This window comes from Nycticebus coucang, chromosome 4 (assembly GCF_027406575.1).
Source record: "Nycticebus coucang isolate mNycCou1 chromosome 4, mNycCou1.pri, whole genome shotgun sequence".
Taxonomy (NCBI): domain Eukaryota; kingdom Metazoa; phylum Chordata; class Mammalia; order Primates; family Lorisidae; genus Nycticebus; species Nycticebus coucang.
In genome coordinates this window covers 140,570,477-140,585,421 of record NC_069783.1, presented here as the reverse complement: position 1 = coordinate 140,585,421, position 14,945 = coordinate 140,570,477, and the positions used below count along the sequence as shown (strand labels likewise).

At 52.2% G+C, this 14,945-nt stretch overlaps 1 protein-coding gene across 7 annotated transcripts in view; it reads right to left on the bottom strand.

Annotated features, from left to right (window-relative positions):
• Positions 1 to 11: 11 nt before the first annotated feature.
• ZMAT5 (zinc finger matrin-type 5) overlaps positions 12 to 14,945 on the bottom strand; it is a 33,038-nt gene continuing 18,104 nt past the window's right edge. For 2 of the 7 annotated variants that reach the window (XM_053587482.1, XM_053587478.1), the window contains exons 3-6: positions 10,889 to 10,951; positions 9,537 to 9,617; positions 7,546 to 7,657; positions 89 to 1,652 (exon numbers count right to left, since the gene is read on the bottom strand). In XM_053587482.1, the coding sequence (XP_053443457.1) occupies positions 1,523 to 1,652; positions 7,546 to 7,657; positions 9,537 to 9,617; positions 10,889 to 10,951 (386 nt within the window). In that variant the 3' untranslated portion in view covers positions 89 to 1,522. Of the gene's footprint in view, positions 2,009 to 7,545; positions 7,658 to 9,536; positions 9,618 to 10,888; positions 10,952 to 14,945 lie in introns of all 7 variants that reach the window. The other 5 variants (XM_053587484.1, XM_053587481.1, XM_053587479.1 and 2 more) reach the window with 5 other exon arrangements.

Sequence of the window (14,945 nt, the reverse complement as noted above, 5' to 3'; positions counted from 1 at the left end):
TCCACACCTCCACCGCCTGCAGCCCTCTCCCTCAGCTGGCTCCTTGGGCCACCATTTGTGTGTACTTTAGGGCCTGGACATCTGGTAACCCCACCTCACCCATCCTATGGGTCTTGCATGGAGCTGTGGCCTGGCTGTGGAGGGCCTGGTGGCAGCTCTGAGGATGGCCCCTGCCCCACCTACACGCTGCTATGCCCCCATCCTAGCCTGTATGTAGCGCTAACTCTTCCTGATGTCTAAGAAATCCTGGGAAATTAAGGAGGGATTTGTATAGGAAGCCACAGGATCCAGGCACTGCAGTGGTTTCTTAGGTAGGAGGAGGTACCTTGTGCCTAGAGAGGGTGGCTGCCTGCCCAGGGCAAGGCCAAAATGCCTCCTCCTGGGGGAGAGTGTGAGGCTGGTCCTCCTGGGTCCCTTCCTCTGACTCTCCAGGACCGAGCCCTCCTCCATGCACCCACTGAGGCCAGAGCCAGCCCTTTTCATAGGTGAGAAGCCTGAGGCTCAGAGGGCCCGAGATTTGGCCTCAGTTCCCACTTCAACAGGGATTTGTAGGAAGGGCAGAAGTTGGTGGAAAATGGGGCATCTGAGGTGACCTTGTAGTTTCCCCCTATTCTGATCCCCCCCCCACCAGAGGCTCAGTGACCAACGGACATTATCACCCACCACCCTTGCACAGAACCTAGAACTGTAGTCCAACTGAGGGAGGTGAGAGAGAGCTGGGGCCCGAAGGCTCTGAACAGCCCAGGCAGCCTGTATGGGTCCCCACTAGCCACCTCCCTGGAGGGGCACCTCCAGGGCTAGACTTTAGACAGGTCCTCACACTACCCCTAGACTGAGGAGCTGGCAAAACCCAGTACTGTCAGTGCCCCAAAGCTCGGCCAGGATGCTCTCCCAAGACCCAAGCTGCCCTCCTGGGTCCCCCCATTTCTGTACCCCCTTGAGGCTGGAGACTAGCTCCTGTCCCTGCCCCTGCTGTGACATCCCAAATACTTGGGCACACTCACCCTGGGCAGATGTGGGGGTTATGAATTCTGCCTGGGGTGGGACAGCAGCAGAGTCCTCGGGCTCTTTTCTTCAGACTTGGAGTCACTTCTTACCAGGCGATAGGCACAGCCACACTGGCACATCCTTTGTCTGGCTGTGCTGGGCCACCACTGGTCCCCAGGGAGAAGTGCAGTGATTTGGATCTCCCTGGGAGAGATCACATCTCATTCTAGCCTGGCCCAACCTCTGAAACAGGCAATGAAGCCCACAACACCGGGCAGGAGGAAGCACCGCCAGACCACTTGTGGTGACAGACAAGACTTTATGAACATCTGGGAGGTTTCTCACCCATCCTCTTAAGACATCACATGAGGGAGAGTGGGCAGGTGCAGGAGGCTGAGGCTGTGGGACCTCTGGAGCCCAGGCCAACAGTCTCAGAGGCTCCTAGGGCATAGTAGGAAGGGGGCTCAGCTTCCCCTTGGCTTCACTGTGACTGATGAGAGAACTGATCAGGTGGGGGCCAGGCCGGAAGAGGGGCTCAGCCCCACTGGACTCTGGGTTGCAGGGGCCACCCCCCAGGAGGGGGTGCCCTCAGGGATGGGGGTAGCTCCTGAACTGGTGGCCAGCCCAAGGGGTACTGGAAGACAGTGGCTCTGATGGGTTGGACCCTAGAGAAAAGGAGAGGGGCAGAGAATTAGAATGGGGCACAGCCCAAGCCCAGGCCCAGGCTGGGGTACCCTGTACCCCGGTTCACCTGGTCCCCCACCCCTAGCTGTGGAAAGGGTCAGCTGCCTACATTACCTTTCTGGAAGGCTAAGCCTTGAAAACATGCAGACCCTTTGAGCTAGCAACCTTACCTCTAGGAACTAGAGGGGTTGTAGGCAGAGACTAAGCTATAGCAATGACCGTGAGACAATAGAAATAACCTTAGTGCCCACCTGTGGGGACTGATTAAACACATATGCACGTCCATAGCCGAGAACGCTGTGCAGCCTCCGTAAAAATTAAGGCAGATTTATATGCACTGATGAGGAAAAACATACTATGTGAATAGGGAGAAAAAAGCAGCTTATAAAATACTGTATATAGCATGATACTATTTTTGTTTAAAGATATATAAAATATATAAATGCATAAAAAAACTCTGGAAGACACAGCAAAATGTTAACAGTGGTTCTATCTGAGTGGTGCAATTATGGGTGATTTTTTTACTTCTTTATACTTTTCAAAAGTTTTACAAGCATGCAAGCCTTTGAAATCAGAAAAAAATACTGTCTAAAATTTTTTTAAAAGCCTCATTTCTCATGCTACTCCCTCTCCTCCTCCTCAATTCACATCCCCTAGACCTCAGGGCCAATTTGAAGCCCTAGGAAAGGCATCTTCTGTGCCCAGCCTGGCCACCCTGTCCTGAGGGGCCCAGGGAGGTACAGAGACAGCCTCCCCAGCCACCACCTGCTCCACATTCTTCTGGACTCAAGCCCCACTTGGCCTGCTTTACAGGGCCTTTTTCAGGTTTGAAGCATTTTGATCCTCTGAGCACTCTGAACTTCCCTGGATGCTCATCTGATCAGGGAGTGACAGGGTATCTATGCCACAGTGCCCAGAGCCCACTGACTAGGCCAGACATCGTGGCCTACAGAGAATCCTCAAGAATCCTTACTGGAGGCTCAGCACCTGTAGCTCAAGTGGCTAAGGCACCAGCCACATACACCAGAGCTGGCGGGTTTGAACCCAGCCTGGGCCTGCCTAACACCAATGACAACTACAACAAAAAGAAGAAAAGAAAAGAAATAGCCAGGTGTTGTGGCGGGCGCCTGTAGTCCCAGCTACTTGGGAGGCTGAGGAAAAAGAATCGCTTAAGCCCAGGAGTTGAAGGTCGCTGTGAGCTGTGTGATGCCACACAGCGGCACTCTACTCAAGGTGACAGCTTGAGGCTGTTTCAAAAAAAAAAAAAAAGAATCCTTACTGGAACCCCATTTTATAGATGAGGCAACTGAGGTTCAAGAAGCCTGTCATGTGACCAAGTAACAGTGTCAGGGTGGAGCAGAAGGGACTGGAATACAATCCACACATGGCTCCAGATACTTCCCCTCTCCCCTCAGCTCCCTCTGCCCCAGCAGCCCCCCACCCAGCCCTACTCCAGCCTTTGGGGATGGGGAGGCCCTGGCAGGTTTTTAAGCCCACTGGCCAGCCCTCTACTGAAAGAGAAGGGCCTGGGCCCCCTGTGAGGTTTGTGGAGGCCTTAGATCTCCAAGGGGCAGGTGGGGATGGAGGCCTGGGCTCAGAAGTCCTGGAAATGGCCCCACTGCTCTTATACAGCCTGTCCTTCTCTGGGCCTATCTGGCCACACAGAGTCCAGGATTCAGGGAGCCCTAGGTGCAGCCTTCAGGGCTTTCAGGTGTGAGAGGACAGGGACATCCCTTGCTGAATGGCTTGCTGCCTGCTGGAAAGTACAGAAAGCAGCTCTTGACATGATTTATAGCACTAGGGAGATTTCATAAACTCCGCCAGCCGCAAGAAGAAGGGGGAGAGGTGCCTTCCACAGCTGCCGGAAGGGAGTGCCCCAGCTGCCAGCCAAACCTGGGCTCCCTGCAGGACCACAGGAACAGTGGGCTCTCCCGGGAGGGTGTGATCCTGGGGAGCTCCTTCCCCTGGGTTGTGGGCCCTTCCTTTAGAAAATGGGGCTAATTCCTGGGCAGCTGGGAGCTAGTTCTTGGGTTCACAGTTCAGCCCAGAGCCCTACCTGCCCTGAGGGCAAACCCTGCGGCTGCTCACACACTGGCACATGGCCAGGGCCCCAGATGTGAGACTAAACCTTGGAGTACACTCCTCTGGCCCCTGCACAGTAGACAGCGCAGGGACATGGAGGTTCACATGTGGCACTAACTACTCTTCTTGGGGCTTCTCTTGTGACCTGGTTGCCCTGTGTCCAAGGACAGGAGCAGCTCTCTTGCCTTTCCCCAGCTGTGGTCCTCATCAAAAGGAAACAAAGTCTGGGGAGGAGGATGGGCTGGAATGGCAGCAGGGACCAGAGAAGGGTCCAAAAGGGGAGATTAAGAGGGATAAAGTCACAATCTGAAGAGCCAACAATGGAAAGCAGGGACAAGCACTGGCCTCACTGGGGGATTAGCCCATGTCTGAGGCCAGCCCTTCCCTGCTGCTGGCTGCTCTTGGCAGATTCCTCAGGGTCAGTCTGCTGAGGGGAACAACAGTGCTGCCAGGCTGGGCTTCATGGAGCTGCCATGTCCCCATGTTTACAAGGAGGGCTGACTTGGCCTGGGGTGCTCTGCTTAGCCTATGGGTCTTGGATCCCTCAAGTTGAGGTGGCCCAGACAGCCATCTGTGCCCTCTGTCCTGGGAGAAGAAACAGACACCCACAGAGAAAGAGGGGCTGCTCTAGGTCTCCAGAGCACAAGGGCCCTGGCACTAACACCCAGGGAACAGTCATCCAGGCTGGGGACCCTGCTCCCCCAAATACCCAATCATGCCGTCAACATGTCCTGGGACCCCCAAGCCTGCTCAGGCTATGAGGGGGATACCAGGGGCTGCAAAGATTGATGTCTTAGCAGAAGCTTCCAGGATTAAGTCTGGCTTTGCCAGGCAAAGAGGTGGGAGGCAGTTTCTGGCAGAGGAAACAACATGCACAAGGTGCCCCGAAATTACAAATGACTGCCACGTCTAAGATACTGCCAAGTGTCCACTGCAACTGATAGTTGCAAGAGATGAGAAGGTGACCCCATAGTCAGGAAGGTACAGGAAGCAGGGGATGGAGAGGGCTCCTTATGGCCATGGGGTGGGGGAATGAATTGTAGCTGAGAGAGGAGGTGAGGCCAGGGAGGGGGGCTGTGGCTGGCCAGGAAGGGCACAGAGGGCATTGTGCCTGCCAAACTGCTTCCAGGTTAAAGGGGGGTACAGGAACACACTGAGATGGCCTGGGACTTGAATCTCCCTCTTCCCCTGAGTCGCACAGAGTGGAGCCATGAATGTAGGGGCAGGAGTCAAAGCCTGGTGTCCAGGGAACGGGAATAGAGGTCATGTTTCCTGAGACCAGCCAGCAGGAGAGGGCTGGGAAGGCTAAGGCACCAATGACAAGAACAAGAATAAAGTCACGGTGGCGCCTGTAGCTCAGTCAGCAAGGGCACTGGCCATATACACCTAGGGTGGCGGGTTCGAACCTGACGGGTCACCTAGGCAACAGTGACAACTGCAACCAAACAATAGCTGGGTGCCTGTAGTCCCAGCTAGTTGGGAGGCTAAGGCAAGAGAATTGCTTTAGCCCAAGAGTTGGAGGTTGCTGTGAGCTATGATGCCACAGCACTCTACCAAGGACGAAAGCTTGGGACTCTGTCTCAAAAGAAAAAAAAACAAAAAGAATAAAGTCACCTCATTTCCAAAACCCTTTTTCTTAAGCCTGGACAGGCTTGCTCCACTCAGACTAATTCATCTTGGCTCTGAGCCCTCAGGAGGCAGGTGGCCAGGCAGGTGGGCACAGAGAACAAGTAGCTGTTGAGAGAGAAACACTGTATCCTCTGGAGGATGCCAGGCTGGGTGCCAGAAGGAAGGGACTGGGAGGGCAGGGCTCAGACCCCTAAGAGCTGAGGGTGGGCCCCAGTTACAGACTCTATTCCAGCCTGAACATGGTGACAGAGGCAGCTGGGGGTGTAGACAGAGCAGGGACTCAGCTCTCTCTCAAGTGAAGGCAGTGGGTGTGTGAGAAGGACAGTCACAAACATCCTGGAGAAGTTATGATTCCTCAGCTGTGCAGTGGGGATGCCAGTCTCCCTAATTGTCCAGGGCTGAGTGTCGGGTACATTATGAGCACCAAACCCAACCATCATGTGGTCACCACCTCTACCTGTGACTCAAGCCAGTCACTCAGCCTCACCCATCTTGTTCCCTAGTTCTCCAAGTCTCATATTTATAGTGCCTTGTGTCAGATGGCACTAGGACACATCTGTCACCCAGGCAGGGACATCGGGGCACCCCATCTCTACCCCACCCACTGACACTTACTCTAGTCCAGCCAGAGTTTCCCTGAACTCTTATCACAGGCCCAAGAGGTACCCAGACCTGTGTTATGAACTTTTGGTGGAGGACACCACAGAACCAGAGCAGGGAGGATCATGGCCAGGGTAATGCAGTAAAGGGCAGAGAGAGGATGGGGCCCACAGAGGCCAAGTAGAGCTTTCCAGATGGCTTCTGAAGGCCATGCCCTCTGATGCGTGGGGTACAGGATGTGGGTCCTTGCATGGTAGCCAGTCCCAAGGGGGCATCCACAACCCCACAGACAGGACCACAGGAGGGGACATCATACTCCAACATTTGAGTTAGTTTTTTAAGGCTGGGACACAAAAATTGGGCATAGGCTGGGCGCCTGTAGCTCAAGTGGCTTAGGTGCCAGCTGCATACACCAGAGCTGGCAAGTTCGAATCCAGCCCAGGCCTGCCAAACAATAATGACAACTATAACAAAAAAAAAAAAAATAGCCAGATGTTGTGGCAGGCTCTTGTGGCCCAGCTACTTGGGAGACTGAGGCAAGAGAATCGCTTAAGCCCAGGAGTTGGACGTTGCTGTGAGCTGTGTGAGGCCATGGCACTCTATCAAGGGCAATAGCCTGAGGCTCTGTCTCAAAAAAAAAAAAAAAAAAAAGAAAAGAAACTGAAAAAAAAAAAATTGGCACAGACTTAAAGGTAAGTAAAAGTAATTTTAAAATATCTTAACTATTTTCTTTCCCTGGGGAATGGGGAAGACAAGAAGCTCTGCCCTGTACAAACCTGTCTCAAGTACTACATGGCTCTGTGAGCACCTCTGGCCTCATCTCCTCCACACCTGCTGCAAGGGCCCAACAGCCCCACGTGTGGTTTTTGTCTGTGATGCTGTTTTGGCTTTAGAGAGTCAGCCTGCTCCTGTGCCTTGATCTGTTGACATGAAGTGTCAGCTGAGTCCCTCCCCTCAAAGAGGAGGACCAGAGATGGCACAGAGCACAGCCAGGACTCAGTGCACTCCCCATGCAAGAAGTGAAGGGCACCCTGTCCACTTCAGAGCACCCTGAGTGCTGGGTCCACCCCCAGATCCTTTCCTTAGGGGAACAGTGGGACAATAACCTTTTTGTCACACTTCAGTGCAATCCTGGATCTGCCTTTTCCTAGCTGTATACCCTTGCACTAGTCACACCCCTCCTGTGAGCCTCAGTTTCCCCTCCTATAGGGCCCTACAGGGGACAGTGGGTAGCACAGTGACTGGCACACTGGGGGCTCAGTAAACAAAGCTCCTAGCAATGGACTTGAGGAAGAGTCAAATATGCTTGGCCACCTGTTTCCCCTTCAGCCAGCACAGACTTCTGTAAGGGGTCAAGCTATGGGGAACAGGCACTTTCAAAAACACACATGTCAGCCTCTGGCTAGGGCCTAGGAACCAACATGGCCCCTCAGAGAGCTCTGTGGGAGATCTGTGCCTGGCCCCTGGGTCTGGGCAGTTCTCAGAGATTCCTCAGCTTCAAGAAGGCAGGTAGGGGTCTTGCTCTCAGAGGGTATAGAAGGAGGGGACCCATAGGGCCTGTACCTGCTGCTTGGTGCTGAGCTAAGCCGCTTAGCTCTCTTCTCCAGCCAGTCCTCCAGATGGCCTTCAGGGAGCTCGGCAGTGTCCTGTGGCCACTCCCTGGCCCGCCTCTCCTCTGGGAGTGATAGGGAGACAAAGGCAAGTGAGGGATATACTCATGCACACCTGGACCCTCCCACAAAGCCCTAGGCTGCTGTAGAAACCTTTCAGGTGCCTGCTGCCACCTCCCCAAGCCATCTGCACACCCAGTACTCTGAACTTCACTGTTTCCACGTCAAACGGAGACAGCACCAGACTGGCTGCCTCCCAAGCTTTTAGGAACTTGGAAACAAAATGGTGCCTATAAGGAGCCTGGCCCTTGGGGCATGGGGAGGCAGCACAGACTGTAGAACAGGGTTGATCTCGGCTCTTCTACCTGCCACATGGGCAGAGTAAAGAGCCTCAATTTTCCTGGTTTATCTGATCACAGCAAAAAGCCATTGTTCAGTGAATTAAAACCAAGCAACGAATGGAGTTCATATGAGCTGGGTGTGAGTGTGTGATGCACACAGGGTCTTTGGGTGGTCTAGGATGGAAGCTTAGGCCAAAGGAAACAGTCACACTCATGGACCAAGGCTCACTTGGGGCTGAGCTCTGGGCTAACAACAGTGTGTGGGCAATCACTTTTGACTGCTTAGAACACTCCCTCCAAGGGGTTAAGCCATGTGCCCAGGTTACAGGGGATATGGTGGAGCCAGGACTGTCTAAGCTGCCAGCTAGGCCACACCTCTGTTCGTAGTCTCCTCAGGCCTGTCACTAACCCTGTCTCTATCAGGTGTCATCTCTAGCACCAGACTCCTGGCGTGTGCTCTCCCCATCACAGGCCAGCCATTCCCTGAGAGCCACAGCCAGCAAAGATCTGGAGATGCCACTGCTGCCAGGACTCACTGGCTGGCCCCATAAGGCCACTTCCACCCAGGGAAAGCTCCTGGAAACCCTGTGTTGGTGCCGGGGCTGTAGCCACACTGCCATCACTATCAGGTTCCCAGGGCAAGGAACAGAGCCTGCCAGCTCTGCCCACAGGGGGATGAGGGTAAAGGTGAAGCTTCCCCAGACACTTGCTGGTTACCTGAGGCTACCTGGACAGAGAAGCATGAGTGGTGGCCCTCAAAAATCCTAGAGGGGAACTCTGACTTGCTGCGGGGCACATACAAAGACTGTCCTTGTTCTCAAATAGAAGTGGGAGGTGGGTAGCTCACACCTATAAACCTAGCACTCTGGGAGGCTGAGGCAGGTGGATTGCGTGAGCTCACAAGTTCAAGACTAACCTGAGCTACAGAGAGACCTCATCTCTGAAAAATAGGCAGGTGCTGTGGTGGATGCCTGTAGTTCAACCTGCTAGGGAGGGTGGGGCAAGAGAATCACTTTGAGCCCAAGAGTTTGAGGTTGCTGTGAGCTATAACGCCACGGCACTCTACTGAGGATGACAAAGTGACACTCTGTCTCAAAAAATAAATAAATAAAAAGAAGAGAGAAGTGAATTTCCCTAAGGCAGACAGGCCAGTTTCCATGGAAGCGGAACTCGCCCTTCCCTGAAATCACCAGGCTATGAGATTCCTGATGGTAGGAAAGGTGCTTTCTTCATCCCCTTGTCCCAGAGCATCACTTTGTGGGGACTCAGTATGTTTCTTCATTGGGGGCCTGAGTGTATCTGTGAAGGACTGCCAGGGCAGCCACAAGGCCAGGTGAGACTGAAGCATAATCCTCAGGGCTCTTGGGCAAGAAGCCACGTATGGTCCTCTTTCAGAGAACACAGTCCCAAGGCATGTCTAGTCATGTCTAGGCCATTTAGAGGCTATTCCTGATACCCTCCTCAAACCAGGCTCCCAGTCATGCTAAATAGCCCTTGGCCTACTCCACAGAGCTGCTGGCTGCCAATGAGAGGTGGGAGGCACAAAGTAGCTCCCCAAACCCCATACCCTCCCAACTAGCCCAGGTTACCCCCTGAGACACACCTTCCACCTGGATACTCAGCTCCTGCAAGTCACGCTCTGACATGTGGGAAAATCTGCAGTTGGAGCCAAAGTCACATTGGCCTGTGACAGAAAGACAGAATTACATGCTGCCCCCACCATGAGCTAAGAAGTACCTTGATGAGGGTCTCCAGGGGTTATAGGGCAGGACTTCAGGGCCTAAAGAGTAGCAATCCTAGCCCAGAATGAAAAATTGGACTCTCTGGCCCCCTCCACACTCAGCAGGCAGAGCAACCTATCTGATTCACATTCCCTGCTCATGTTTCTCTGGAAGCCCCTTGTGTTGGGGGTCACAGCCAACCAAAGTCTATCATGATTGGATCCCATGAGCCTCTGCAGGCTGTCTCTCATCACCAGCCTCACCACTCCAGGTCTCAATGAACTACATGTGGGTCCCTGAAAGGTCATGCTTCCTCTCTCCACTCCAGGCCATAGCACATGCCATGCCTCTGCCCACCCACTGCCCCACCTCCATAGTTGGAGTAATCCTCAGGAAGGCTTCAATGGTAGCTTTGCCAAGATGATAACAAAGGCTGGGGTGGCCTCAATCTCAACCAGGGATAAAAAAATGTGTCCTGTGCCAGTAAATCTATCAGTGGTGTATTCACATCAAGGTGAAGTCTGTCAGGAGCCCCATCTGTAGGCCTGGTGCCTGTTCCAGAGGCAGCCACCTTTTTGAGGCGAGCATGACCATTCACCCATCTTCCCTAGCTCAACAGCACATAGGGACATTTTTGTCCTCAGTGCTAAGCTCCCTTACAGACCATGTGAATCACTGTGGTTTTCCTCTTTGCCTTGGCTGTTAGGAAGCCCAGGGCCAAATCCTTAGAAAGTACACAGGACCTCTTGGACAAACACAGAGGAGACTGTTCTCCTAGTTTTGTCTTATTTTCCCTACCACTACTTACCTTTGTTTCCTATACTTACTGAGGTTTTTATCTCTTTGAACTATATGCATTTTAAGCTGAGTATTGAGCAGTTTAATCAACACTTTGGTTCTGATTCTGAACTTCCTCAGATTGTTGGACCTATTACTATCTCCAGCCCTGCCTGCAGAAGGCCATAGAGCAAGTCAGGCTCCTAGGCTAACTTAATCAGCCAGTCTATTATGCTCATCAGTGTCTCCCAGATGTAGCTGCAATCTCCTAGTGCTGACTAATACCAAGCAGCTGATTAAATCACATTCTAGGTCTGAAGAGCTGTGGGCTAGGCCTGGCAAGTCCTAAAATACAACCTCTGGGAAAGCCCTACAGGTGGAGCCAAGGCTGCAAAGTGGGCTCGGATCCTGTCATTGTAGGTCCCTACTGGGACCAGAGCTGAGCAGAACACTTTACCTGTGAGTAAAAACTTCCTGCAGGGCCGTTTATTCTGCTCATCCTGCAAGATGGCAGCTGCATCTACAAGAGAAGATAAGAGCTGGGTTCAGATGCTCTACCAAGGGCAGTGGGAGGTGGTAGAGACCCACGGAGTCACAGACACAATAGTGTGGAAGGAAAGGAGTTCCCTGGGCCAGGCGCGGTGGCTCACACCTGTAATCCTAGAATTCCGACAGGCTGAGGTGGGGCAATCGCTTGAGCTCAGGAGTTCAAGATCAGCCTTAATAAGAGAACGACCCCGTCTCTACTTAAAATAGAAAAAATTAGCCAGGCACAGTGATGTGCACCTGTAGTCCCAGCTATTCAGGAGGCTGAGGCAGAAGGATCTTTTGAGCCCAAGAGTTTGAGGTTGGGCATGAGGAGTGCATGATGACACCACTGCACTCTAGCCAGGGCAACAGAGTAAGACACTGTCTCAAGAAAAAAATAAAAAGGAGTTCCCCATCCACAGAGTTGTGTAAGAAGATGAGGGACAGCCATAGGTGGGGTTGTTGGGCAGAGGGTGTGAGCTTCAGGTAACGTCAGCCCCTCCCCTCTACTCAGGACCAGCCAAAAGTAAGAACCAGGTTTCAGGTCAGAGGTTCTCAACTGCACAATGGAATCACCTGAGAAATGTTCTTTTTTTTGCTTTTAATTCTGGCACCATAGGACCTCTCTGTGTTGTCTTTGCAACTTCCTGTGATTCTATAATTGTTTCAAAGTAGAACACTAAAAGAAAGAATTAAATAAATAAATCCTGGAGCCCAGGAAGCCCATTAGCCAATCCCAGGGTCCAGCAATTGCTCCACAGACATGCCTGCAATATCTGCTTTCTGTTTTCCCTCCTTCCACCAGCTGTGGAGTGCTCAGGGCCAGACCAGCCACCGTCCAAGACAGCACTTCTTGGCAATCACTCTGGACACCTGGTTTTCTCTGATTTTTCCTATTTTCATTTTCATCATATGGTTGTGGTTTTAGATTTGGGTGGTCAAAGCATCAATCAGTGAGTAAAGTGAGTAAAATCTAAGGATGGTGACTCAGAGGCTCTGACATCCAGCCTAGAGGGAGAGGAGAGGCCAGGCCTGGCTGGACATTTGCCCATCATCTTTTCTATAGGGTAAGGAAAGATCTTGGGCTCCAGAGTCCAGGAAACCTGAACTCAAATCTCAGTTACACATGACCACATGCAAGCTGCTTAATCTCTCCAAGTCTCAGTTTCCCCATATGTAAAATGGGATGAAAATTCCCACCTGGCAAGGCTGATGTGAAAATTTAGTAAGATAATGAATGGAGAGCATGTGGTAGAGGAAGCCCCTGTTTTCCCAACCCTGCTGGCACATTAGAATCACTAGGAAAGTGACAAAAACAAGCCTCTGGAGCAGGGCACTGCCTCTGCACCATGTTCCGTGGGTGGTGCTAATGTGCAGTCAGGACTGAGCAGGAACTCAGCAAATGGCAGCAGTTCTTGCTTCATTTCTTTTTTTTCTTCATTTTTGTTTGTTTGTTTTTGAGACAGAGTGCCCTGTTGTCAGTCTAGCTCACAGCAACCTCAAACTCCTGGGCTCAAAAGAACCTCCTACCTCAGCCTACGAAGTAGCTGGAACTATAAGTGCCTACCATGATACCCAGCTAATTTTTTCTATTTTTAGTAAAGACAGGGTCTCGCTCCTGAGCAGGCTGGTTTCAAACTCTTGAGCCCAAGCAATCCACCTACCTCAGCGTCCCACAGGGCTGGGTTTACAGGCGTGAGCCACCACTCCTGGCCTTCATTTCTTTCTTTCTTTTTTGAGACAGAGTCTCACTATATCACCCTGAGTAGAGTGCTGTGACATCATAGCTCACAGCAACCTCAAACTCTTGGGCTTAAGCAATTCTCTTGCCTCAGCCTCCCAAGTAGCTGAGGTGCCCACCACAACGTCCAGCTATTTTCAGAGACAAGGTTTCGAACTGGCTCTGTGAGCTCAGGTAATCCACCCGCCTTGGCCTCCCAGAATGCTAGGTATGAGCCACCATGCCTGACCCCAGCCTTCATTTCTTAAATTATTTTTAATTTTTAAATTACACAGACACAATCTTACTACTGATCAGCTTGGGAATTTTGACCTGCTCCATTTCTAACCTGGGTGGGTTCACCTCTCCTTAGACAACCTGGTGGTCCTCAGCTCCCAGGAGGTCACTATACTGATGCTGAACTTAGTGTGGACACCCGATCAGCACAGCAAATTACAGACCAGAACTCCTGGGCTCCAGCAATCCTACCACAAGGTGCCTCCCCAAAGTCTATGTGGTCTCTCAGGGTGAGAGGGAGCCCTAAGGCAGCCTCTTGAGGAAGTAGAAAGAGCTCATGTTTCAGCATGGCCCCAGCAGCTCCTTTGCAGAGCTATTCTTTTTTTTTTTTTGAGACAGAGCCTCAAGCTGTCGCCCTGGATAGAGTGCCGTGGCATCACAGCTCACAGCAACCTCCAAATCCTGGGCTTAAGCAATTCTCCCGCCTCCACCTCCCAAGTAGCTGGGACTACAGGCGCCCACCACAACACCTGGCTATTTTTTGGTTGCAGCCGTCAATTGTTGTTTAGTGGGCCCGGGTTGGATTTGAACCTACCAGCTCAGGTGTATGTGGCTGGCACCTTAGCCGCTTGAGCCACGGATGCCAAGCCGCGGAGCTATTCTAAAGATTGAACATGGTTGGGATGTGAACAGACACTGAGGACACCACTGCCTCTCAGTAACTGGGGCAACAGTCACACACCACTATGCCTGGCTCTTGCTTCATTTCTTCTTCACAAACCCAATGAGTAGCACTAACATCCCCATTTTGCAGAGAGGAAAAGTGAGGTTCGGATAGGAGAAGTGATCTGCCCAAGGACACAGTCAGAGTGTGGCAACACCTTGATGTGTACAAGTCTGAAGTGCTTGCTTGCCCTTCCCCCGGAAGCTACTGATGTCCTGGTGTCAGGGTGAATGGCTGATGTCTGCGTGGACTCCTCCCTTCCTCAGGGCAAGGCAGCTGATAGCTGGGTGGCTTCACAAACCACCTGGCAGGGTTGGGAGTTGGGTATCAAGACAACTCATGCCCAGGAGACCTGGCAGAGCTGTGGCTGGGGCCAGCAGGGTGGGGCAGGGTCATCTGTCAGTACTGGGCTTATCAGACTCAGTCTGCTGAACCATTGTTTGGACACTACTGTCTGCCTCACCTGCCCTCCCCAGAGGAGAAGGGCTGGTGGAGGGTATATGGATGTTGCCAAGGATACCCCACACTGAGGCTAGGACAACTGAGCCTGGCAGGGTACTGAGCCTGAGTCCTAGACAAGGGGCCCTAGCTGGGTGGCTCAGTGTAGGTGAAGAGTTCCAGGCTGGCCAGCTCCACCAGCCACATATTGAAATCACTAGGTAGCTTTTCAAGTAGATGGATACCTGGACCTACTCTTCTCTTGGGTTCTGCTTTAATTCATTAGAGGGGGAGAGCATCAGAATTGTTTAAAGCTCCTTAGTAACTCTGAAGTGCACCCAGGGTTGAGAATCCCAAGCTGGGCTCTGTACAAAGAAGCCTCTGCTCCTTCTCCTCTGCTTGGTGTTCCAGGCTCCTCGTGATCTGACCTTACTGGTCCTTCTCTCTTCATTTCCCAAAATTAACACCTGACCTTGGTGCCCCATGTTAGTTTGCTTATTCATTCAGCCATTTATCTAACAAACATTCACTGAGCACATTCTGGGTGCCAGGCACCATGTGAAGATGAGGATTTAAGTGGAGAATAGGTCAGAGCTGGTCCTTCCTTCTGGTCCAACAGTCACACTAATCCATGTGGATATAAATGCGGTAAACATCTAGTACATAGCCAAATGACCTGACTGGCCCAGGGGTCTGGGAGGACAATGGAAAGGACACGCTTGCAACAGTACACACAGTGGCCAGTGTGGCTGCAGCTGGGAGGGAGAGGCGGGCGGGCATGGAGGCTCAGGTAGGACGGGGCTCTGCCCAGAACACATTGTGCTAACTGGGTGTTAGGTCTCTTAGAAGAAGAGCCCTGTTTTATCT